A 20388-nucleotide genomic window follows, 5' to 3' on the forward strand; every position below is an offset into this window, starting at 1 on the left:
TCACTTAAGCAGCTCACTTTATCAATGAGGAAACAACGTAATCCTAGAGAGTGCAAAGGACCTGTCACAAGGAGTGAAGCTAGTTAGTGGTGAATTTCCACATAAATCAGATGTCCTAGCCCTGCCAGACAGCCCAAGGGACAGTTGTAGCCCACAAAAGTATTTGCTTTGGCCCACACATTGTTGCCCCAATTTTGATTTGTTTGCCAACATTTAAAAACCAGGAGATTGAACATAAAAATCAAGATTCCTGGCTTCTGTTAAAATTTTGAAGATTGGCAGCCCCACATCCTCACTCCCTTGGGGCACCAGTTAGCTAGTACCAAGCTAAGGCTGCTCCGTTTGGATGGAACCTGCAATCTCAGGTTTGCCAGTCTCCACCAGGGAGCTTGCACTGTTGTTCTCTGAACTTCATCCCTCTTTGGATATTTACATTACCATCCTGGACCTTAAAGCCATTTTTTGAAGTTCCTGCATAGAGATTGACAAACAAAAATGTCTTTAGCAAAGTGAAAAGAGCCATTTTCATTCCCATGAAGGCATAAATGGAGTATACTTTTTCTGAAAGTGTTTTTCATGTATAGAAAAGAAAGTATGGAAGACTCTGAATTCTGAGGGCCAAATAAAAACTACTCCACATTTCAAGAAGCTTCCCCTTGCATTTATCTCATGGAATCCTCACAAGAACCCCTAAAGGCAAGAGCTGTTATGCTATTAGGGCTGCCAGATATAGCAGATAAGTGTACAGGACACGCCATTATAAACGATGTGTTGTTTATCTGAAATTCACATGTTTATTGTCACTTGGAAAATGAAAAAAAAAAGAGAGTTGCTTCATTGGTCACTCTACAACCACACAGCCATGTAAGAAAGTAGAGCTCTGTCCTTGGACCCAGCTTATACTGGGTATGTGCCCCACAGTGGTGAGAAGAAAGGCCAAAAGCCCTTGGACCAGGGCCCTATGAAGAAGTCTGGAGAGCCAACTGGGGAGAAGAGATTGTGGTACCACAGCAACTTCCAGAACTTTCTGGAAGACCATTTTAATTACTCAGGCTAGACAATTTTCTGGGGATTTGAGTAAACCTTACCTACACTCACTGACCAGGCTGAAGGGGATACTCTCTTCAGAGAGAATTGCTCCCTAACCCCAATCCCTTGAACTTGGCCCCAACTTCTCCTAGCTAGGGGCCGAGGCTCTGAAAACAAGGCCCTGATTTGGGACGAGATAATTAAAAGGGTAGAAAAAAATATCTCTAAACAATTCCATAGATTTCACAATTTCCCCAAGTATCAGGCTAGCTCAAGAGTATTTCCATATTTTGAAACAATAGAGTAAACCAAATAGAAGCTGCCCAATTCCATGTTAATTTTCTGACATGGAATTGAGAAAAGAAAGTAATCTCTACCCAATATGAATGCCCTCACATTCTTCCTTAAATTTGCTTGTGGCTATCTATAATCTTGAGTTAGCCTCTGTCTTGGTTTGCATCCTTCCACCCGAGCCAACAATGAGACGAATATATGAGTACAAGTCTTTAATATGAGGATAAACACAAGGTGAGTTGATGGAGTAGAAAAAAGAGAGGGAGGGGAAGGTAGTCAACTAAGTGGGTATTAATGAGCAGGTAACTTCTGAGGGCAATGGGGGCTCAATCCCACTAGGAAGCACTGGGCAACAATATTAGAAAATGTGTCGATTATCCTGATCAAAGAGAGATGGAGTATTTCTAAAACTCCTCTGCATTGTTGGCTGGGGGTCTTTCCCATTCACCCATTCCCAACCCAACCTTCCAGACATTTGCCATTCTGCTGCCATAGAAAATGGCAGGCAAAAAGTTGCAGGTTCTGATACATATGGTAAGTAAGAGAGGAGTATATCCCGGGCACCAAGAGCATCTACTGTAGGTATACACCCTTTCCTTCCAAGGCACCTATCCATCCCACAGCCAAAACATGCCAACCATGGAATGCGCTTTACTATGAGCTGATCAACATTGGCTTTCAGGATTAATCTCAATAAGAAATAGACCATCAACCCATAGGAGATAATTGGAATATAGAAGAAAACCTTAAGGATGTTTAAATGCTGCAGGGAGGATTCTACTACAAATTTGGAAAATAAACTGATATCACTACCCAGACAGGAACCTGATCCAGAATAGATTCTTCAGGGCACTGTATGTAACCTTTCATTGCCCATTCCTCTGTGTTCTCGTGGTACCTCACCTTTGTTCTGCCTGTTACACCTCATCCTAGTGTCTACGAAGTATCTCACTCTCCTGGGGGACCAGCTTAGCATGCTCTTAAAGTGATAAAGTCATTATTTTTAGGAGATTGTAATTGACAGTAAATGAGCTTCGCCTGGTGACATTTGATGGGATTTTTCTGGAAATTAAAGGTTAAGAGTCCAGACTCTAGAGCCAGACTGTTTGGGTCTGAATCCCATCTTTATGAGTTGCATGTGACTCTGGGCAAGTCGTTTATCTGCTGTGTAAAATGGGCTTAATAAAAACACTAGTTCTTTGGGCTGCTCAAAGGATTCAGTGTTTTAATACTTGGAATATATTTAGAATAGTGCCCAGAACATGCCCTTTACTTCATAGGTGTTTGATAAAGAAATGTAAAGGAATGCTATGATAGATATTTAATAACTACATAGTTAGGGCCAGGAGGAAATGATGTTGGATAAAATAGTCCTAACTAACCTACCATATTATAGTTTTGAAATAAACTTTCTTCTCATTTTTCTTTCCACACACCCCAAAATAAGGAGCACTGGCGTTGGACCCACCAGAAGTGAGGTGGAGAGTAAATCCTGTCATTTACTAGCTACGAAAACCTGCGTTCTCTGGAACTCGAGCTCTTTGCCCACACAATGGGCACAGTGACGCCTGTCAAATATCAAATAAAGTAATACACATATAAATAATTAGCAGGCTCTAAGGTGTTTTACAAAGTGAGCTCTGCTTACTGTCTTCTTTTACTTTCTCTTCTTCTTTTCCATTCTATTCATGGCCCCATTGTGTCCATAAGAGGAAAGATGGTCCCATCTTTCCTCTTATAAATTTAGTTTTTATTGCTTTCTTCCTACAAAATAATTCAAAGGAAATTTTATAAGTATGGACCAAAAATAGGAAGAATATAAAGTCAGGAGTAATCCTATCAATTATACACAAACACTTGTAAACACAAGTTGGTCTTCTTAATCTTTAAAAATAAGTACATTTTAGGGTCTTCCTATTGCTTGTAACTGCTTTTAAGAATTTCTTGTATTGTCACTTCTCTCCATATCACTATACTCTATTTATCCCATTTTAAAAAATTTTTAATTGATCCCATTTTCAATGCCCCCTCTTTTTTGTAACCTATATCCAACTACGGGACATGTGTGTTCTTTTTCCAAACTCCCTTCTATTAAAAATATCAGAGACATGAACATCCTTGGAGAAATGCCTTTCCTCAAAATCACTACTATTTCCTTGGAATTCTTAAAAGAGAATTTACAATATCACATAGAATTCACTTTTAAAACTTTGGTACACAGCGTCAAATTATTTCCTAGAATGATTGTTTCACTGTACTCTCTTGTCAATAGTATTGGAAAATACACATTTTCCCTCTTACGTCATCAAACTGTATAATCTTTTTTTATTTACTGATTTGAGAGAGAGAGGAAAGGAGAAAGAGAGAAAGGGAAACATCAATTTGTGGTTTCACTTGCTTATGCATTTATTCGTTGCTTCTTGTACCCTGACCATGGATTAAATCCTTAACCTAGGAGTATTGGGACAACACTAACCAACTGAGCTACCTGGTCAGGGACAAACTGTATAATCTTAAAGTGCTAATTAGATATTCAGAAAATATAATATGATTATAATTTACATTTATTTGTAAAATTGAACAATTATCATGTTTATTGGCCATTTTATCTCTCCATTTGTGGATTTCTTATTTGTCTTCTTTTACTTACATCTTTTCATCTCTTTTTGTGCTATATGTTATTTTATTTTTAAATATAAGGGTGCTTTACACAGAAAGGACATTAACATTTTGCAGTGTTCTATCTTTTACTTTTTATAAGTTGGCCATTTGTTTTCATTTTTTATAAAAATTTTAGATCACAGAAATTGCATTTTCTCATGCGGATTTATTTGCTTTGGTTTTTATGGTTGTTGTTGATGGCGTGCTTGGGAAGGCCTTTACTGTCCAACTTTGAATAGACAGACATCCACTTTATGTTTCCCCTCTTTTTCTTCTCCTGGCCCAAATTCAGAATTACCATAGACAAAGGGCTGGGGCCCTGAGGCCACTTATCTGTGCATTGTCCTAGAATTTAAAAAAGCTCCAGCCTCTAACCTAACCTGTCTAGTAAAACGTCACTGGCTCATATGGATATCCCTGGTAGAATACTGCGGAAGCCATTTCAAGGAGGTAAAGGAATCCACAGAATCCTTAATTCTTAGAACTAAAATGCTTTAAAATAATATTTAGTTTCTGCTCTTTGGGCCTGAATTACCTGCCCTGCTTAGATTCAAAAGAAGTCAGAAAGATTTCGTTCCCAACTTTATATGAGTTTCTGAAGCAGAATATGAGATTAATCATTGTGTATGCCTTCACAAATGTTCACAGTGGCTAGAGGATTGGCGAGTTAATAAATTAGCCCTAATAAGAAACTTCCTTATATCATCTTTGAATCTCTCATCACTCCCTTTTCCTAGGCAGTTGGAAATGCTCTATTGGGAATATAACCCATCAGGAGGGAAAAAAATCATGGTCCAAAATCATGGCAGAAAACAACCAATCAGGTTACTGCATTTGTTCTTTCATTGTGAGACTCTCATGTATTTGGGGGAAGCAGGAAGGGCTTTGAAATAAGGTGGCCATAAGGTTAAATCCCATGTCTGCCAATGCCTAGTTATATGACCCAGGGTCCATTCCTCAGGCCTCCATTTCTGAGATGTTGATACTAATATTCATGATATAACTAAAAGTTATGGAGCCACTCCTCTGTGCCAGACACTGTTTTGAGCACTTTATTTGTATGTGCAACCCAAGGAGGTAGGTACTATTTTTACCGCCATTTTACACTTCATAAAACCAGAATCATACAGTTCAAAAACAGAAGAGCGTAATGTGCCAGACCAGGCACTTTGATGTCATAGTCAATGGACTTGATTTCTGTGGCTGTAAAAACATCCAGGGAAGTGTTTGTGTGGTGCACACAGAGAGGGGAGTCACTAATCATTAGCCCTCCTCTGTCCCTTTGGGTGAGGACCTTCTTCGTACCTCGCACTGTCGCAAGCTCCCCATCCACGTGAGCCATGCACTGCATGGCCGTAGCCCCAATGCATATTGGCATACTGACTCTTTGGCCTAAAACAGAAGTCGACAGGTCTACTTCAGCCACGTTCCGGAGCATCCGTGGATAGAGCTTCCATCTAGAATTCAAAACACAAAAAACAGTTTTAGAATTTCAAAAGTGTAATTAGAGCTTTGACGTTACATTTTAATGAAAAAGAAAAGATTTCCTTCTATTTTTCTCATCAAGCAAATTACTTTACAGAGCTAAAGGAAAAGGGATAATTTGAATGTTTGTTAAGATAGAAAGTTAGCATTAAGATAATAATGAATTTCTCAAGCCATTGTTCAAAGTGAGACATATTTAACATGCAGTAGAATTCGCCCATTTGAGTGTAAAGTTTTTTGAGCTTTGACAAATGCATACAGTCTTGTACCTGCCAAAAGAATCAAGATCTAGAGCAGTTTACTATCCTGAAAAATTTCCCCATTACCTTTTGTAGTGAAGCTCTTCCCTTACCCCTCCCCTAATAACCATCAATCTGTGGGGGCAGGGGGTTGTCCCTATAGTTTTACTTTGCAAGAATATCGTATAAACAGAACCATACAGTTCGTAGGCTTATAAACCTGGCTTCTTTGACTAAGCAATGCAGTTGAGATTCATCCATATTGCTAAAAGCATCAGCAGATTGTCCCTTTTGGTTGGTGAATAGTACTCAGTGTAAGAAGGTACCCGTCCCCTGATAAATTTAGGATGTTTCCAATTTGGTACAAATTATAAATAAAGTCACTATTAACATTCATTTAAAGTTTATTTGTGAACATAGAATGTTCATTTCACTTCCTCCAAGCCATTTGAAAATAGCATACAGAGAAACTCCCTTAGTTAAAATTATAATGTGTTTTCTTTTTCAAAATCCTTAAGCTGAATTATGTATCCATTGAAGTATCATAATAAGGGAAGATTTTTTTCAGTTTAAAATTGAGTATTTTCTTCAAAAATGTTATTTGGCAAAGACTGGAGTTTTTAACTTAAAATTTTTTTTGACTACTGAGCATTCTCTTAAATGCCTTTTTCTGCAATTGTTTTGTGTTACAATAAAAACACCAAAACGAAGAACGAAAATTTCACTAGTAAAATTTACAGGAGAACTAGTTCTCTTTCCTCTTGGCAAAATTTATATCACCTGTTTGTTCAGGATTATTTTACTCCTTGTTAGTAACTGATTTAAGCAGAAGAAAATACAGCCCTATTCTAATGAGCACTAAGACAATAAACGTTGAGTACACACACATACATACCTACCCAGCACTTGACTTTCATTACCTAGACTTAACTCTGCTTCCAGGATATCAAGGTTTTTAGTTAATATAGTGAAGTGTGATTTAGTAATGGAGTAACCAAAATAAATAGAACCCCCAAAGTCTTAAGTGAAGCCTACTTCCTGTAGCGGAAGGAGAAATTCTGCCTTCATGTTGCTTTGAGCAATAGCTAACGGTCTGTAATCTAACCCTTCCTCACATAATGAAGTAAAAACATCCAGCCCCTGAAAAGCATAATAAAGAAGTTTTACTGTGTGATTACTTTGAAATTCCTTTGAACATCATAATCGTCATTATTTTCCATCACACCACATGCTCTGCTGTTGGAAGTCTTTTCTTCTCCACTGACCCTCACAGCATGATTCTTTTATCTCCATTTTGAAGGGGGTGAGGCAGAAGGCTTGAAGAGAGTTTTTTATTACCAATAGCCTCTAAGTGTATTATTAGACTAAGAGAAAAAGATTTTAATAGCAGCCATTGAAGTGCAGGCCTTGGAAGGCATTAATATTTACTTAGAGTAAGGGAACAATGGAAGCTTTTATGAAGAACACACATAGAACTGCATGGTTATCAGCTGTGTGGATGGGTGTGTGCATGTGTGGCAGAGGGACATTTTTAAATGTCCACTTATCACTGACAATGCAAGGTTCAATTCCATCTCATGCAGTAGCTTTATGCTTGTCCACATGGTGGCGCAGTCACTTTAACTGTGTGTTCCTGCTTCCCTACACATTTTTTTTTGTTGTTGTTCTGAGGATGACATTAGAGAGACTTATCAACGAATGCACAAAATGTAATTCTTAGACAAAATTAGACAGAAATCAGTAGAGCGGGAAAATGTATGTTCTCTCAGAAGTCCTCCACATTTTGATATTTTCCAAAGAGCAATTATAACTAAATTTGTCAGATAGTTTCAGTAACTTTCCAAGCCCTGCCCAACTCCACCCCCAATTTAAGTGATCTTTTTTACCCCAAATTATACATAAAGTAGGACCTGACTATAACCTTGGACTGTGCTCTTCCGAGACCTCGACTTTGGAAAAAGGATATGAAGAATGACAAAACAATCGAACAAAGTGAATAATAAACCGTTTTTTAAGGATGGAAAATAAGATGCATGAGTAAAGTAAGTAAGGTAAAGGCGGGAATCCTTTAACAGGACTTTTGACCCACACTTCACATCCAACAAAGGGCTCAAATTTTATTTATCAAAAAATCAGGTGACATACACACTCCCCAAGAGAGGCTCCTCCGTTGAAGGAAGACATTCACTCATCATCCAGCTGTTTATGCTGTGTACTGTTACTGAATCCCACCAACTGAACACAGTGAATTAATGTTTTATAAATCCTGTAAGGCAGTCATATTGCATTCTAATTTTTCCTCATTATTTTTTTACTCTAAGCATTTAAAACATAAAATATATGTGTATAAAATATACCACAATTTTTATAATCTTACTATTTATCATTCATTTGTTTAATGGTTTCTAAAGTCCCTTGAACGTCCTGTAATGGTGCATGATTTTGTGCGTGTGTGTTTGTGAATACTTGTCTGGATAAAGAAACCACACCTGCTCTGGTTTCATGGCTCAGTGGACTGAGTGCCTGCCTGCATACAAAAGGGTCACCACTTTGATTCTCAATCAGGGCACATGCCTGCGTTGCAGGTCCCCTGTAGGGGCCGTGCAAGAGGCAACCACACATTGATGTTTCTCTTCCTGTCTTTCTTCCTCCCTCCCCCTCTCTAAAAATAAATAAACAAAATCTTTTTTAAAAAAAGAAAGAAACCACAGCTTTGGAATGGAGGGGGAGTAGTGGAAGGGAGGGGAAGAAAGAGGACAGAGGGACGGAGTAGAAGGAAAACAATAGAGTTGGGATCTGAAATCTCTTTCCCTGTGAATCCTCAAAAACAACAGACAATTACTGCTTTTCATAATGAAGAGCAAAAAGCAACATACTTACCCATTTTGCAAACCAGCTAGATGATTCTGTGACATTTACACCTCATGAAAAGAATACTGAAAATACTACTGGTAAGTTTATATTGCTTCTCAAATATTCAAGAGAGAGAATGATATCACGTTTACCATCTGTTATTTAAAAGTGTCAATAAGCGATGCAACAGGAATGAGAATAGTTGCCTTTTCTAATATCATGAAACTTCTAAATGCCCAAATTATAGAATCATTTTCTACTACTGACAATTCCACAAGAAGCCACAAAATACGTGAAAACCATGATTGACGAGGATACCTTGAGTTAATACATAAGAGAATTAAATTCTCTTTATGAGAGAATTTATTTATTGTTTTATTTATTTATTTATTTATTTGATTGCTTGTTAGAGAGAGAGAGGGGAAGGGAGAGAGAGAGAAACGTTGATTTGTTGTTTCACCCATCTATGCAGGTTGATTTCTGCATGTGCCCTGACCAGGGTTCGAACCCACAACCTTGGCACATCAGAACAACTGAGCTACCCGGCCAGGGCAAATAACTGTTCTTTTTAAAATTAACTCCAATCAGGTAGGACCACATAAGATATAGCAAGCTGATCTTACAAGCAGTATTTCCAAGCAACCGCCGGGTCACACAAGTGGCCTGTGTCCCCACAACTCCACAATGTGGACGTGAGAGCTAAGTGCAGAGAGATAAAAGTTGTCATTGTGAATGATCTTTTGTTGTACTTGTCAGAGGGAGAGGTATATAAATTTCACAAATGTCTTTAAAATACTCTGTCATTGTGTCACAGCAGACTATTTGAGGTCTAGTTGTTTTGTAGTCTTCATTTAAATGAGAATGAGAGAATTCAGATTGATTCTTTTCATCTCATCAAGCCAAAACCACAACCCTGGCACAAAATCTATTCTTAGTTCCACGGGATCAGCTCAATACAGGTTAAGGGATCAACCAGCAAGTTGCACAGCAAAAGAGGCACTGAGATGTTAGACAGGCAATGGCCCCGAACATCTGTTGCGATAAAAACTCCTCAAGAATTTAAGCCTCCTGCCTTCTCTTAGCCAACTTTCCCCTTCCTGTGGCTGTTCCAGCATCTTTTCAGCTCATTTGGTTTCCAAGGAACAAAGTCAAGGCTCAAAGGGGTTTGAGAGAGGCCCCAGACTTCACTCCACTCTTGAGTTCCTACACTGATTTTCAGGGAACCTATGCTGCTTGCCAACAAACACCTTGGTTAAAATAGTTTCATTTTTCCTACTTCATACATGGAAAGTGATTTTGAGGGATTTGCTCTAGTCTACAGAAGAAATTAAGAAGGAAGGCAGAGTCTTTTCCCTGGATATTTTCTGCCTTTTTTTTCTTTAATTTATCACCATCACTGAGCACCCACGGCACTCATTGGCTTCACTAAAGGCTATAATATAAATGGATGAGCCTGAGAGATTGTAGTGTATTGAGGGCTCTTCATGCCTACTTGAGCAAATAAACCATTTTTGTAACTGCTGAGAGATAAAAGACTCTTTTAAAGTTGTTTTGCTTCTTGTTTTTATTACAAGCAAAAGAACATAAACCATGACACCCACCATCTTGTACTTTGAAATATGAAAGTCAAGGGGAAACTAACTTAGGAAGAGAGATGAAGCTCTTTGGAGGAGAGATAAAACAACAATGTTGAAAGATTAATGCTATATAGACAAATTGAAATCTAAAGTGAAAGTTTAGACAACAGTAATCAAAATGAATGATAAAGGGGAAAGCCAGCAGGATAGAACATTTGAGGCAACAATCTGTTCTGGCTCAACCCGAGAAGATGATTATCTTACATTTAATGTTATCTTGCATTTAACGCTCTTTCGCACACCATGAACAGACTCTCACTGTCACGCTCAAAGAAAAAGAAACTGGGGTTATCAGAATTTACCACTATTTTCACACATAGTTACATTAGTTATCCACATAATCCCAAGGAAGAAACCTTAGAGTTGGCTTCTTCGGTCAGTTTTTCAATAGTCCCATGCCTGAAACATTTTAAAATAATCTAAAAGCCCAAGATTTCTCACAATCCCAAGAATTTTCCCCTCTCTACTAAGCATATATCTAGACAAATAATTCTACATCATCAACATTGAAACTAGGAGAACTTATTTTCATAGAATGTCTTTGTGTAATTTTAAAACATAACTTAAAAATAAATAAGTTTTCTTACCTGGAAAATGCTGCAATATTATCAGCCAGGGTTTCCTGATCATTTGCTCCAGACCTATAATAGTCATATATAGATTTTGGAAGTATTGATTTAGCATGTTGTTCATAATCACTGATACAAACTAGCCGGGTGAACATTTTTACAGGTTATTGGAACCCCAAGTTGTTTTTATTTTTTTCCTGTGTTGCCTTCTACATCTTGATAATTCTGTTATTTGTTAATTATTAATAGACTTTTTCCAAAGTTCAGATTTAGTTCTCTAGTGTTACATTAAGTGAGCAAACATACGCTTAGGCTTTGAAATTTCATTTGCAGTTATCGGCCCAAAAAAAAGCAACACTTAAGCCCTAAGAATTGGGGAGGCTGTAATGTCTGTCACATTAAAAAGACAGAGGATTGAGTTAAAATTAACAATTCAGAGAAGCACTTGCATGAAACCACCCTTGGCTCAGTTCTGCCTAAGGCTGTTTCTTTCACACAGTGTGTGCCTTAGCTCCTTACTTGGTACCCAGAATAGGCTGCCACTCATTTTCCTTCCACATTTGGGTCATGGACATACAATGTGAAAACGAGCTTATGGAATGAGTTGGACATCCAATAAACACAAAAAGTCTACACACAATATGAAATTTAGTAGATTATAAACATTTGGCTTTAATAAGGAACATTAAAGCCAAATATGTAACTAACCCTTAAAAGGTCTTACCTTGCTCTGGAGAGGAAGTAAGGAGGTGCCATTCCGAAGGACCCTCTGGTTTCAGGCTAGAATTTCAGTTACTCATGGAACACCCGGAGGACCTTCCCATTACTCAGGCTTGATTCAGAAAGCAATGACTTTGACATCGGTCACACCTGAGTTTCAAACTAGCCGTCTCCACCTAAAGCTAGCTGTTCAGCAGCTGAAGTCCATAGGCACACATTTGTACAAGAATTTTCTCTTGAACTTGGAACCTGCTGTTCCAAGCACATGACATACTAAAGCGCTATGGAATCAACACACCCTGGGACAGTCCACAACCCAGGACTTAAGGAAGTTGGTGCATAAAAACCCCATCCCTCACTCGTCTGGTGGCTGACTCTTAAATGGATATTCCACGTTGCAGGCTTCAGTTCTCCACAGTGTTAGCTGGTTCATAAACCACCCTGTGTTTGCTGGCTTCCTTTTCAATCTCACTTCCCTACCCCTTACTTTAATTTAAAAAGTTTTATACTACTAGGATTAACATTTAATTATTTATAGGTTTATTCCTAAAATTCACAAACGCTTACCTTTTGCATCAGTGTGGTGACAGGTAATGTGACATTAACATTGTTCTTGGAATGAGAAAATTTGTTAATATGATAGGGGAGTCCTAGAAGAAATAATTTCCCATTTAAAATCATTGTGAAAGTTGTTCTAAGGGATCTTAACTGCTACTGAGAACTGAACCAAAATTTGCATACTAAAAGCATGAACTTCTATTTACATATTCATTTATCTGCAACTTTAACAATTATTAAAATTGTTAGCACCTAACTGACCCCTTTAGCCTGGAAACACTTAGGCAAAATGGAAAGTAAAGGAGGTTTTTTTGTTTGTTTGTTTTTTAAGAGGCTGAATTTAAAAGATAAATAAATTCTGCTCTCATTCTGTATTTTTGCAGCCCAACAGCTGAGCTGGAGTACCATCTTGGTGGACACACTAACCTACAGTGCCCTCATTGCTTAATTAATCTCTTGGTGGAGCAATTAAAGTGGCTGGAGTTTAGAACTTTTGTCAGTTTTGTTAATTACCTCATTTAAATACCTTACATTATTTCAGAGACAGTATCTTCTGGAAAACTCCTCTCTAGGTCTCAGTGAAGTTGAAACTGCAGAACCAGCTCAAAATGGTCTTATCCTGTTTCTAACAAGATACTGACATACTTTTGAGAGACTACAGACCAAAACTGCCAGTCACACAACCAAATATGTGTAGAGAAGAGAGTTTTGACCTCCAGCTGCACTGGGAACCAAAGTGGCCCCTCACAACCTCGCCAGAACCAAAGGACCAGAGCGTGACAGAAACTTGAACACTGAAACCCTTTCAGAAGAAAAGGGTCCCTTGTTCAGGAGGATCCAGGGATAAAGCCCATTACCATATCTTACCATAAAATGGCCAAGTTCCAAACCTCTCCAATCAAAACCCATACCACCAGTGCTTCTGCATACCAGCCTGTTCCTCCAACCTCTAACCCTCAATCTTTGCATTTAAAAACCCTTTATTCAAAGACATCAGAGAGTTCAGGATTTAAGCAATAGCTTCCCATCCTCCTTGCAAATAAAACAGGTTTCATTTCTCCATTGCCAACCTGATGTTCAGAGTTTGGCTTTGCTGTGCATCGGATTGACAGACCCTCATTCCGTTTGGTTCTATAACAAAGTGAGATGCTGAGGACATAACATGACAAAGCACATTCAGGGGCGTTGTTCAAGCTGCTAAAGTCTGTATTTGCCAGTTCCTCCACCCCACACCCCTCCATCCGCCAATTAGGGAAGCAGGGTGGTAAATGCCAGTGTGAGGCACCTGCTGGAATCGAGCACTCTCCCTCCTTCCCAGTGGCCAAAAGAATAGGGATATTTTTACTCAAGACCTAATAAAGTCTTAATTTAACATTCCCTAATATCCAAATAAAATGCCTCACCATCTCCACAGCCCTTGCATATTTTCCAAATCATGGAACTCTCCTCCTGCTTGAATCCCAAGTCTGAGCTAGAGTAAAGCTATCGAACTCCACACCCTCAGCAGGATCTTCACTCTCACTTATCTTAAGATGTACTCAGAGTTTCACTTGAAGAATGTATTATTTTCTGTTTTTACCCTTTTCAGAGGGTTTTCACTGTCAATGAGGTATAGTGGAGTTGGTAGAATCTTGGTCATCACCAATACTCTAGGCACTAGAAGGGGTTGTTTGAGACATTGCAAGACAGTGAGTGCCTCTTATAGGCTAAAAATTATTTCATTGTGGCTTTACTTTTCATTTTCCTGATTGTTGATGACTTTGATTACCTTTTAATATGTTTATTGGACTTTTATTTTTCCCACATTGTGAAATGCTCGTTCAGGTCTTTGGCCATTTTTTATATTAGATTTGTTGTTTTATTAGCTGGTAGTTTTTCTTTTTATACTTTGGACACAGATACTATGAATGAGGTACATTTTTACTAACTTCGTGACTTTTTTTCACATACATATAATACCAATGTCAGCCTGAAAGCTGCACAATTGAAAATATTTGATTAGATATCTCCATTTCTTTCTCCTCCTCTCTTTCTCCTCTTCTTCCTTTTCTCTCTGCCTTTCTTTCTCTTTGTTTGCATCTTTAACTTAGTTTCCTTTGTCATCTTCTCCTCTTCTCTTTTCTTTTCCTTCTTCTCCTCATATTATTACAGTGTTCCCATTCCTCCCACCTTGTTCTAATTACAGCCAGCTCCTAGACAGGCAAGTTGCCTCTAGCTGGGTAGATTTTTTCTTTTTTTATGGTTTACCCACTGACTGTGTTCCCCCTGAAGCCTTGGCTTTAACCTGGAGCTAAAGGATATGCAATTGTTACAAACTTCTGGAAAGGCCCCCTCTTTCATGCTATGCAACAGGGCAAGATTTTGCAAGCAGTGTCCTGGGAGTGTTCAGAAGTTATGAAAAAGGGTGCAAGGGGTTTACTTGTGCTTCTCCGCAACCCTGAATTAACATCCTTTTGAGCTTCTGTGGATCCACCTTGAAAATGATGTTGAAATCAGAAAGGTGGCATTTGTGCTGCCTGTCATCTACCAGACCCAATAAGCAGACAGGGATTGAATCTTTATGGACACTTTATTCAGATGGCCAGCAATCTGAGAAGATGGTGGGTTTGTACCCAGTTAAGACCATCTTACATTTTCTTTCAAGCCAGCCTTTTTATAAGAGGGAAGAAGTATAGGCAAGGGATTTGGAATTCAGGAAAGAGGTTAATCAAATAAAAGCTGCAGTCTGGCAATTTCCCTAACATCCTTTCATCTGCTGACCAGTGATTTTCTTTATCTGTATCCTGTGTCCTGTGTCCAGTGTCCTATGTCCTGGGTGATTTTCTTTATCTGTATCCTGGGCGGCAGACTGTCTCTCCCAGAAGTACAATGGTTCTGATACCACCTTGGCTGCTTATGGTCTCTTCTGGAGCACAGCGGCCAATCGGTGTGGCCTCCTGGAGTCAGGGTGGGCCATACCTGCAGTTTCTGAAACAATAGCTTTTTACATGCATTAACTACTAGGCTTATTAACGATTACCTTAAACTAAAATTTTCCAACTTTTGAGTTCCCCATCAATGTAGCTTGTCTTCTGCTCCCCCAGGTTCATGAGACTATTAAAATAGAGCTCCAATAAAGGATTCAGCACATGCCATTGGGGTAAAGACTAGCTTTAGGACTCTGCTTACTTCTCTGCTCTCCCCCGTTGTTTGGTCTGTTTATTCTGTACTGTTTTATGAACATTTTGATGCCTTTAGAAATATGTGTGTTGTATTTAAAATAACAGTTGGTTAGAGCATTGTCTTGGTCAGGGCACATACAAGAAGCAACCAATGAACGCATAAATAAATGGAACAAAAAAAATCAATGTTTCTCTTCCTCTCTCTAAAATCAGCAAGTAAAAATTACATAAAACAACTATAAATTATTTCAGCGGTGTGATTTGAATTCACATATTTTATATGGATCACTCAGTTAGTATGAATATGCGTGACAAACCATTTGACCACCAACTACTGGTCATGAATTAGTGATTCAGTTTTGGTTTTTTCCTGCTGTCCCAGGCCCAGTATGTGGCAGCAGGCCATTTCCCTTGCAAGAAAGGATATTTCCTCCCACTATCCTTCCACTGATCAGGGGATCCTTCAGATTCTCATCTTTATACAGGCATCTCCATGGCTCTGTCTCCTCACCCCATGGAGCTATGAAAACAAACGCTCAGTACACATCCTTTGGACGTCCTCCAGCCTCAGTAACATTTACCAACCTGTTGGGCTTCTGATTAGTTTTGAAGTTTTTTGGGGTTTTTTTTTATGGTGTGTTTATTTATTTACTTGTTTGTCATATTGAGAATATCCATAACTTTCTTGCCATTTCAGCAACACATTACAAAATGTACTTTCCAAATTTTACCTTGCATCTGTAGGTATTTTGTGGCTTTTTTAGTAAACCTAATTCACAATATTTTAAAATACTGAAGTCTATGCTTTTTCTTTAATTATGGGTCTTTTATCATACAGAAATTAAATTTTATAACGTAGTCAAACTTATCAGTAGTTTTAGTGGCGGCATGGGCTCTTTAGTCTTACTTAGAAGAACACTCAAGAGGTGAGAAAGGTGTTCTCCACCTGGAACCGATCTGCGTGCACTGGGGTAGTCATTGTTGCTCTTCCAGACCCACCCTAGGACTGTGTGCCCTGATTTGCTTGTGGTGAGGTTAGGGCATGAGACCTGTTCTGGCCAAAGGATCATGGGTGGAGGTAAAGGATGTCACTTCTGAGACAGAGCAACATTCCAAACGGTGGCTCCTCCATCAGTCTGAGTTGTCACACACAGGCATCACCGAGCACGAGCCTCTGTCTAACCAGCTCAAAATGGTTCAGTAGTGTAAGCAGAAATAAACTTTTGTTGTTTTAAGACTTTGAAATTTTGAAGATTTTATTACAGCAGGATAATTCAGCCCACACTGACTGACTTAAAAATTATATTAGAGAGTGAAAAAATGTTGGCTATTTTGTTAGGGGTTGAGTGGTAGGAAAACTTTTGTCGAAGGCAAGAAGGATGAAAATTCATGCCAGGCAGTGGCAAAACCATGGCTATTCATGTCACCTGCAATAACTTGGGAGGCAGACTGTGTACTTAATGAACATGCATCGCTAAGGGAAGGAGCTGGAAAGCAAAATGTGCAGCATGAAGTGACTACTATTCGCTGCATTGGGTGAACTATTACAAGCAAAATATATGTTATAAAGACTTGGCTGGTTTAGAGACAGGAGAAAAAGATTGTCTGAAGAGAAAGTTCATAAATTTGAGTGCTGCAGGGGAGCACCTCAGGTCACTGTTCATCCCTGGTCTGAGCGTCAACTGTGGCCGGGACGGAGCCGGTTGCGGAGAGCGCAGCGTTCTGGGATCTCAGGGTTACTGTCTGGAGTCAGCTGAGATGGGAGCACAGACTCTGAATCCCCCAGAGCCCGTCCCAGGGTCGTCATGGATGTGGGGAATAAATATGTGTCGTTGCAAACACTTTCCTGTTTGCCAGGAGAGAGGACATGGCCCTTCCCTCCAGGGGAGAAGGCCCTGAGCCCCTTTGTTCAAAGGCTTTTATTGAAAGGGTTATCAGTGGGGCTAGGTAACAGGAATGCACAGGTTATCTCATTACCTCCGTACATTAATGTTTGCAGAGAATAGGTGATGTTTTGAAGAAAACAAATGACAGGAACACACCTATATACAGGGGTTGGAGAGGAGACTAGTAAACATGAGAGACGAGTAAACATGAGAGTGTAGTAAACATAAGAGCGCCTAAAGGTTAGGGTCTGTGAATAATGTAAATGTCCTTCCCAGCACGAGCTGGCTATCTCATATCTTCTGAGGGAAAAACAAAGCATACATTAAAGAATTTATTTTTAGGCCTGATTTCCCCTGGGAGCCACCAGATCCAGTTTAGGGCTGTCTCTGGTATTGTTTCGAGCCTGAGCCAGGCAGGGGGTGGGGGGTGGGGGAGGGAGCCACCAAGAGACAAGGAGACTTCTTTCAGACAGAATGAGGACTCTGGCCATGTCCAAGCCGAGGTGAGGGGTGTGGGTCTTTTTGCCCTTTCTCCACGTCCCCCAAGTTCTTGTCTGCTTCCCATACCTGCCAATGTATATCTTAGGTTGTTTCTCCTCATGAGAAAACTTACCCATCATCAACAACCAACCATCACAGGACCAAGCAGGGTGATGTGAGGGAGGCAGGGGCACAGCCCCTGCCAGGGGGACAGGTTTCCTCTCCTCAGTGACCTGTTTTCCCAAGGCCTCCTTGATTATTTCCAGCCTTGGGGCCCTCTCACCTGACGGCAAGGTTAGAGTTCCTGAAACCAGACAGGGCATTTCCCAACATTTTAGGACTTGAAATGTTCAGAGAGACTATTAGTTTCCAAATCTATCAATTAAATATAAATTTTAAAAGGTGTTTGAATGAAAAAGAATACTTCAAACTCAATTCTATGCAAAGATCAAATCTAGGACATAACACCCACACCCCTTGTTAATACAACTAGATTAAGTAAGCCATCTCAGAGCAAGGCCCAAGTAAGAACATGATGCTAAATAAATCCTTTCAACAGGACAGGAGATGGCTTAGGGTAAAGAGTAAATGCCTGCAGCTGATATACCCCAGGTATGCTTTTCTAGTTATTTAAGGCTACATAGCAAATCGTCCCAAATTTAGTGACATAAAGTAACATCCATTTCATTATACTCATGGATCTTGTAGGTAAGAAATTTTGACAAGGCAAGCAAGAATGACTTCACTCTATTCCATGATGTGGGGCCTCAGATGATATGACATGAATGGATCAGGGCTAGAATCATCTACAGGCTAATCATTCACATATATGGCACCTGGCTGTGATGTCTCAAAGGTTAGGGTCAGCTGGGACTGTCACCCAGAGCACCTAGTATGTGAGGCTTCTTCATGTTGCTAGGACTTCCTCACAACATGGTAGCCTCAGGCAAGTGTACTTCTTACTTGATAGCTTACTCTAAAAGTGAATGTTCTAGAAAGCAATGCAAAAGCTACATCACTCTTTGCAACCCAACCTCAGAAATCACATAGAATCATTTGCTCTATTTTCAGTCAAAGTAGTCTCAAGTCCACTTAGATTACAGTGGAAAGAGAAACTTCAACTCTCAATGAAACAAGTATCCAAGGACTATGCCCACTTTTTAAAACCAATATATGTGCACATTGAGGTCCAAAGAAAGATAAAGAATAGCATAGGGGCAAATAAGTTAAAAAGTGCAGAATTTTCCTCTTGAACATTAGCAATCTAAAAAAATTATAAACTGTGCAAATTGAGAAGCTTCTTTCTATTATTTAAATGGAAAAAATGACAATATATTAAATTTCAACATTCAATTCTCAATTTCCTAAAAACAGAATTAAAATAAAGTAAAACATCTACATGTAAGTTCTAAACCAGCGAATCTCAACCAGTGTGCTGCAGGAATTTTTAAAACGTGCAATACCTGACATTTAGTCAAGGAAATGACCTCTTTTTCCTTAGATTGTCAAGTGAAAAAATGGCAACAGCCAACACAATAGCTGTCCAGTGCAAATGGATCAAAATTATACCTATTTTTTGTGAGATCAGCAAAAAAAATTTTTTTTTTGGTAATTAGTAATTTAGTAATTTTAGGAATTAGTTTATGTGTCCCATGAGATGAAAAAGATTGAAAATCACTATTCTAAACTATCATGTCAGGATGTAAAAGCTTAAACCATCACTTCCTGATGATGGATCAATTTAAAAAGCTGTTAACAAATGGTTACTTCATACACAGTAAGAAGCCACACATCCCACAGACCCTCAGCATACTGTTCAAAACATCTGCTTGTGTTTCCGCCATTTCGTAAACTGTGATCAGAACATATGCAAGGCTTTTTACATACATTATTTTGTGTAAAATTTCCAATTGCATTTGAGGGTTATAAATATAAGTGTTTCCTTATGGACAGTGTTCAAAAATCCGTAAAAATTATATGTATGTTTTGTGTGAATATTAAGAACCAAAATGTGTTTTATTAGAAAACAAAAGAAGGCTTCAGAATAACTAGAGACGAGTGCCTACTAAAGGTCTCGATTCTTCCCTTTTACAGTGGTTATTCTGTTACTCTCCGGTCACTGTGTACTGTCTGTGTAGGACAGTGTTTGCCAAACCCTTATCAGATTCATCTGGTGTTTAAGCATAGCTTTCTAAGCCTATCTTCAGCAGATCTGATTTAGTAGGTCCGGCACGAAGTTGGAGAATTTACATTTCAAATATTCGATGCTGCTGGTCCACAATTCGAGTAATTTCACTGTAGAGGACAGGAAACTTGTTCTTTTGTGTTCCTTGGTCTCCAGAAAAAGAGAAGTCACATTCCGATCCAATATAGAAATTCCCATGAATCACCTCAGATGTCAAAACTCCCACAAGGTCACAGAGTGGGAGATCCTGAATGCTGAGCAGACATGGAAACATTGTATGTTCTGATTCCTTTGCAGTAGGGGCCCTGCTAATTCTGGGCTTCTAGGTTATGTTACTAAAAGCCAATGTGTGGAAGGGATTTTCCCCCAACACTACCAAGCAATGCTCAGGACCCCAACTCGATGTCAGACAATTCAACACAATTCTGTCAATATCTACCCAGAGGTAGCATCAGATTCCACAGATAGAGGGCTTAGATTTACAAGGTTACCTTCCAATTCAGGGACCAATTGCAAATCCAGGTTATTATCTATGCTTGTGTCCAACTGGATATAAATCAGAGATTACACAAGTCCCTCCTGTGTTTTATTAATTTGTTAGAGCATTTCATAGAACTCAGAAAACCCACTT

At 39.0% G+C, this 20388-nt stretch overlaps 1 protein-coding gene across 1 annotated transcript in view; it reads right to left on the bottom strand.

Moving 5' to 3' along the window:
* Window positions 1-10978, bottom strand: part of HAO1 (hydroxyacid oxidase 1) — a 49791-nt gene extending 38813 nt beyond the window's left edge. Inside the window, exons 1-2 of the mRNA XM_054573505.1 lie at window positions 10786-10978; window positions 5290-5441 (exon numbers count right to left, since the gene is read on the bottom strand). Of these exons, the coding sequence (XP_054429480.1) occupies window positions 5290-5441; window positions 10786-10922 (289 nt within the window). The 5' untranslated portion in view covers window positions 10923-10978. The remainder of the gene's footprint in view (window positions 1-5289; window positions 5442-10785) is intronic.
* Between the last annotated feature and the right edge of the window lie 9410 nt (window positions 10979-20388).

This window comes from Pteronotus mesoamericanus, unplaced genomic scaffold (assembly GCF_021234165.1).
Source record: "Pteronotus mesoamericanus isolate MK-2021 breed Mesoamerican mustached bat unplaced genomic scaffold, CSHL_Meso_final contig_25, whole genome shotgun sequence".
NCBI lineage: Eukaryota > Metazoa > Chordata > Mammalia > Chiroptera > Mormoopidae > Pteronotus > Pteronotus mesoamericanus.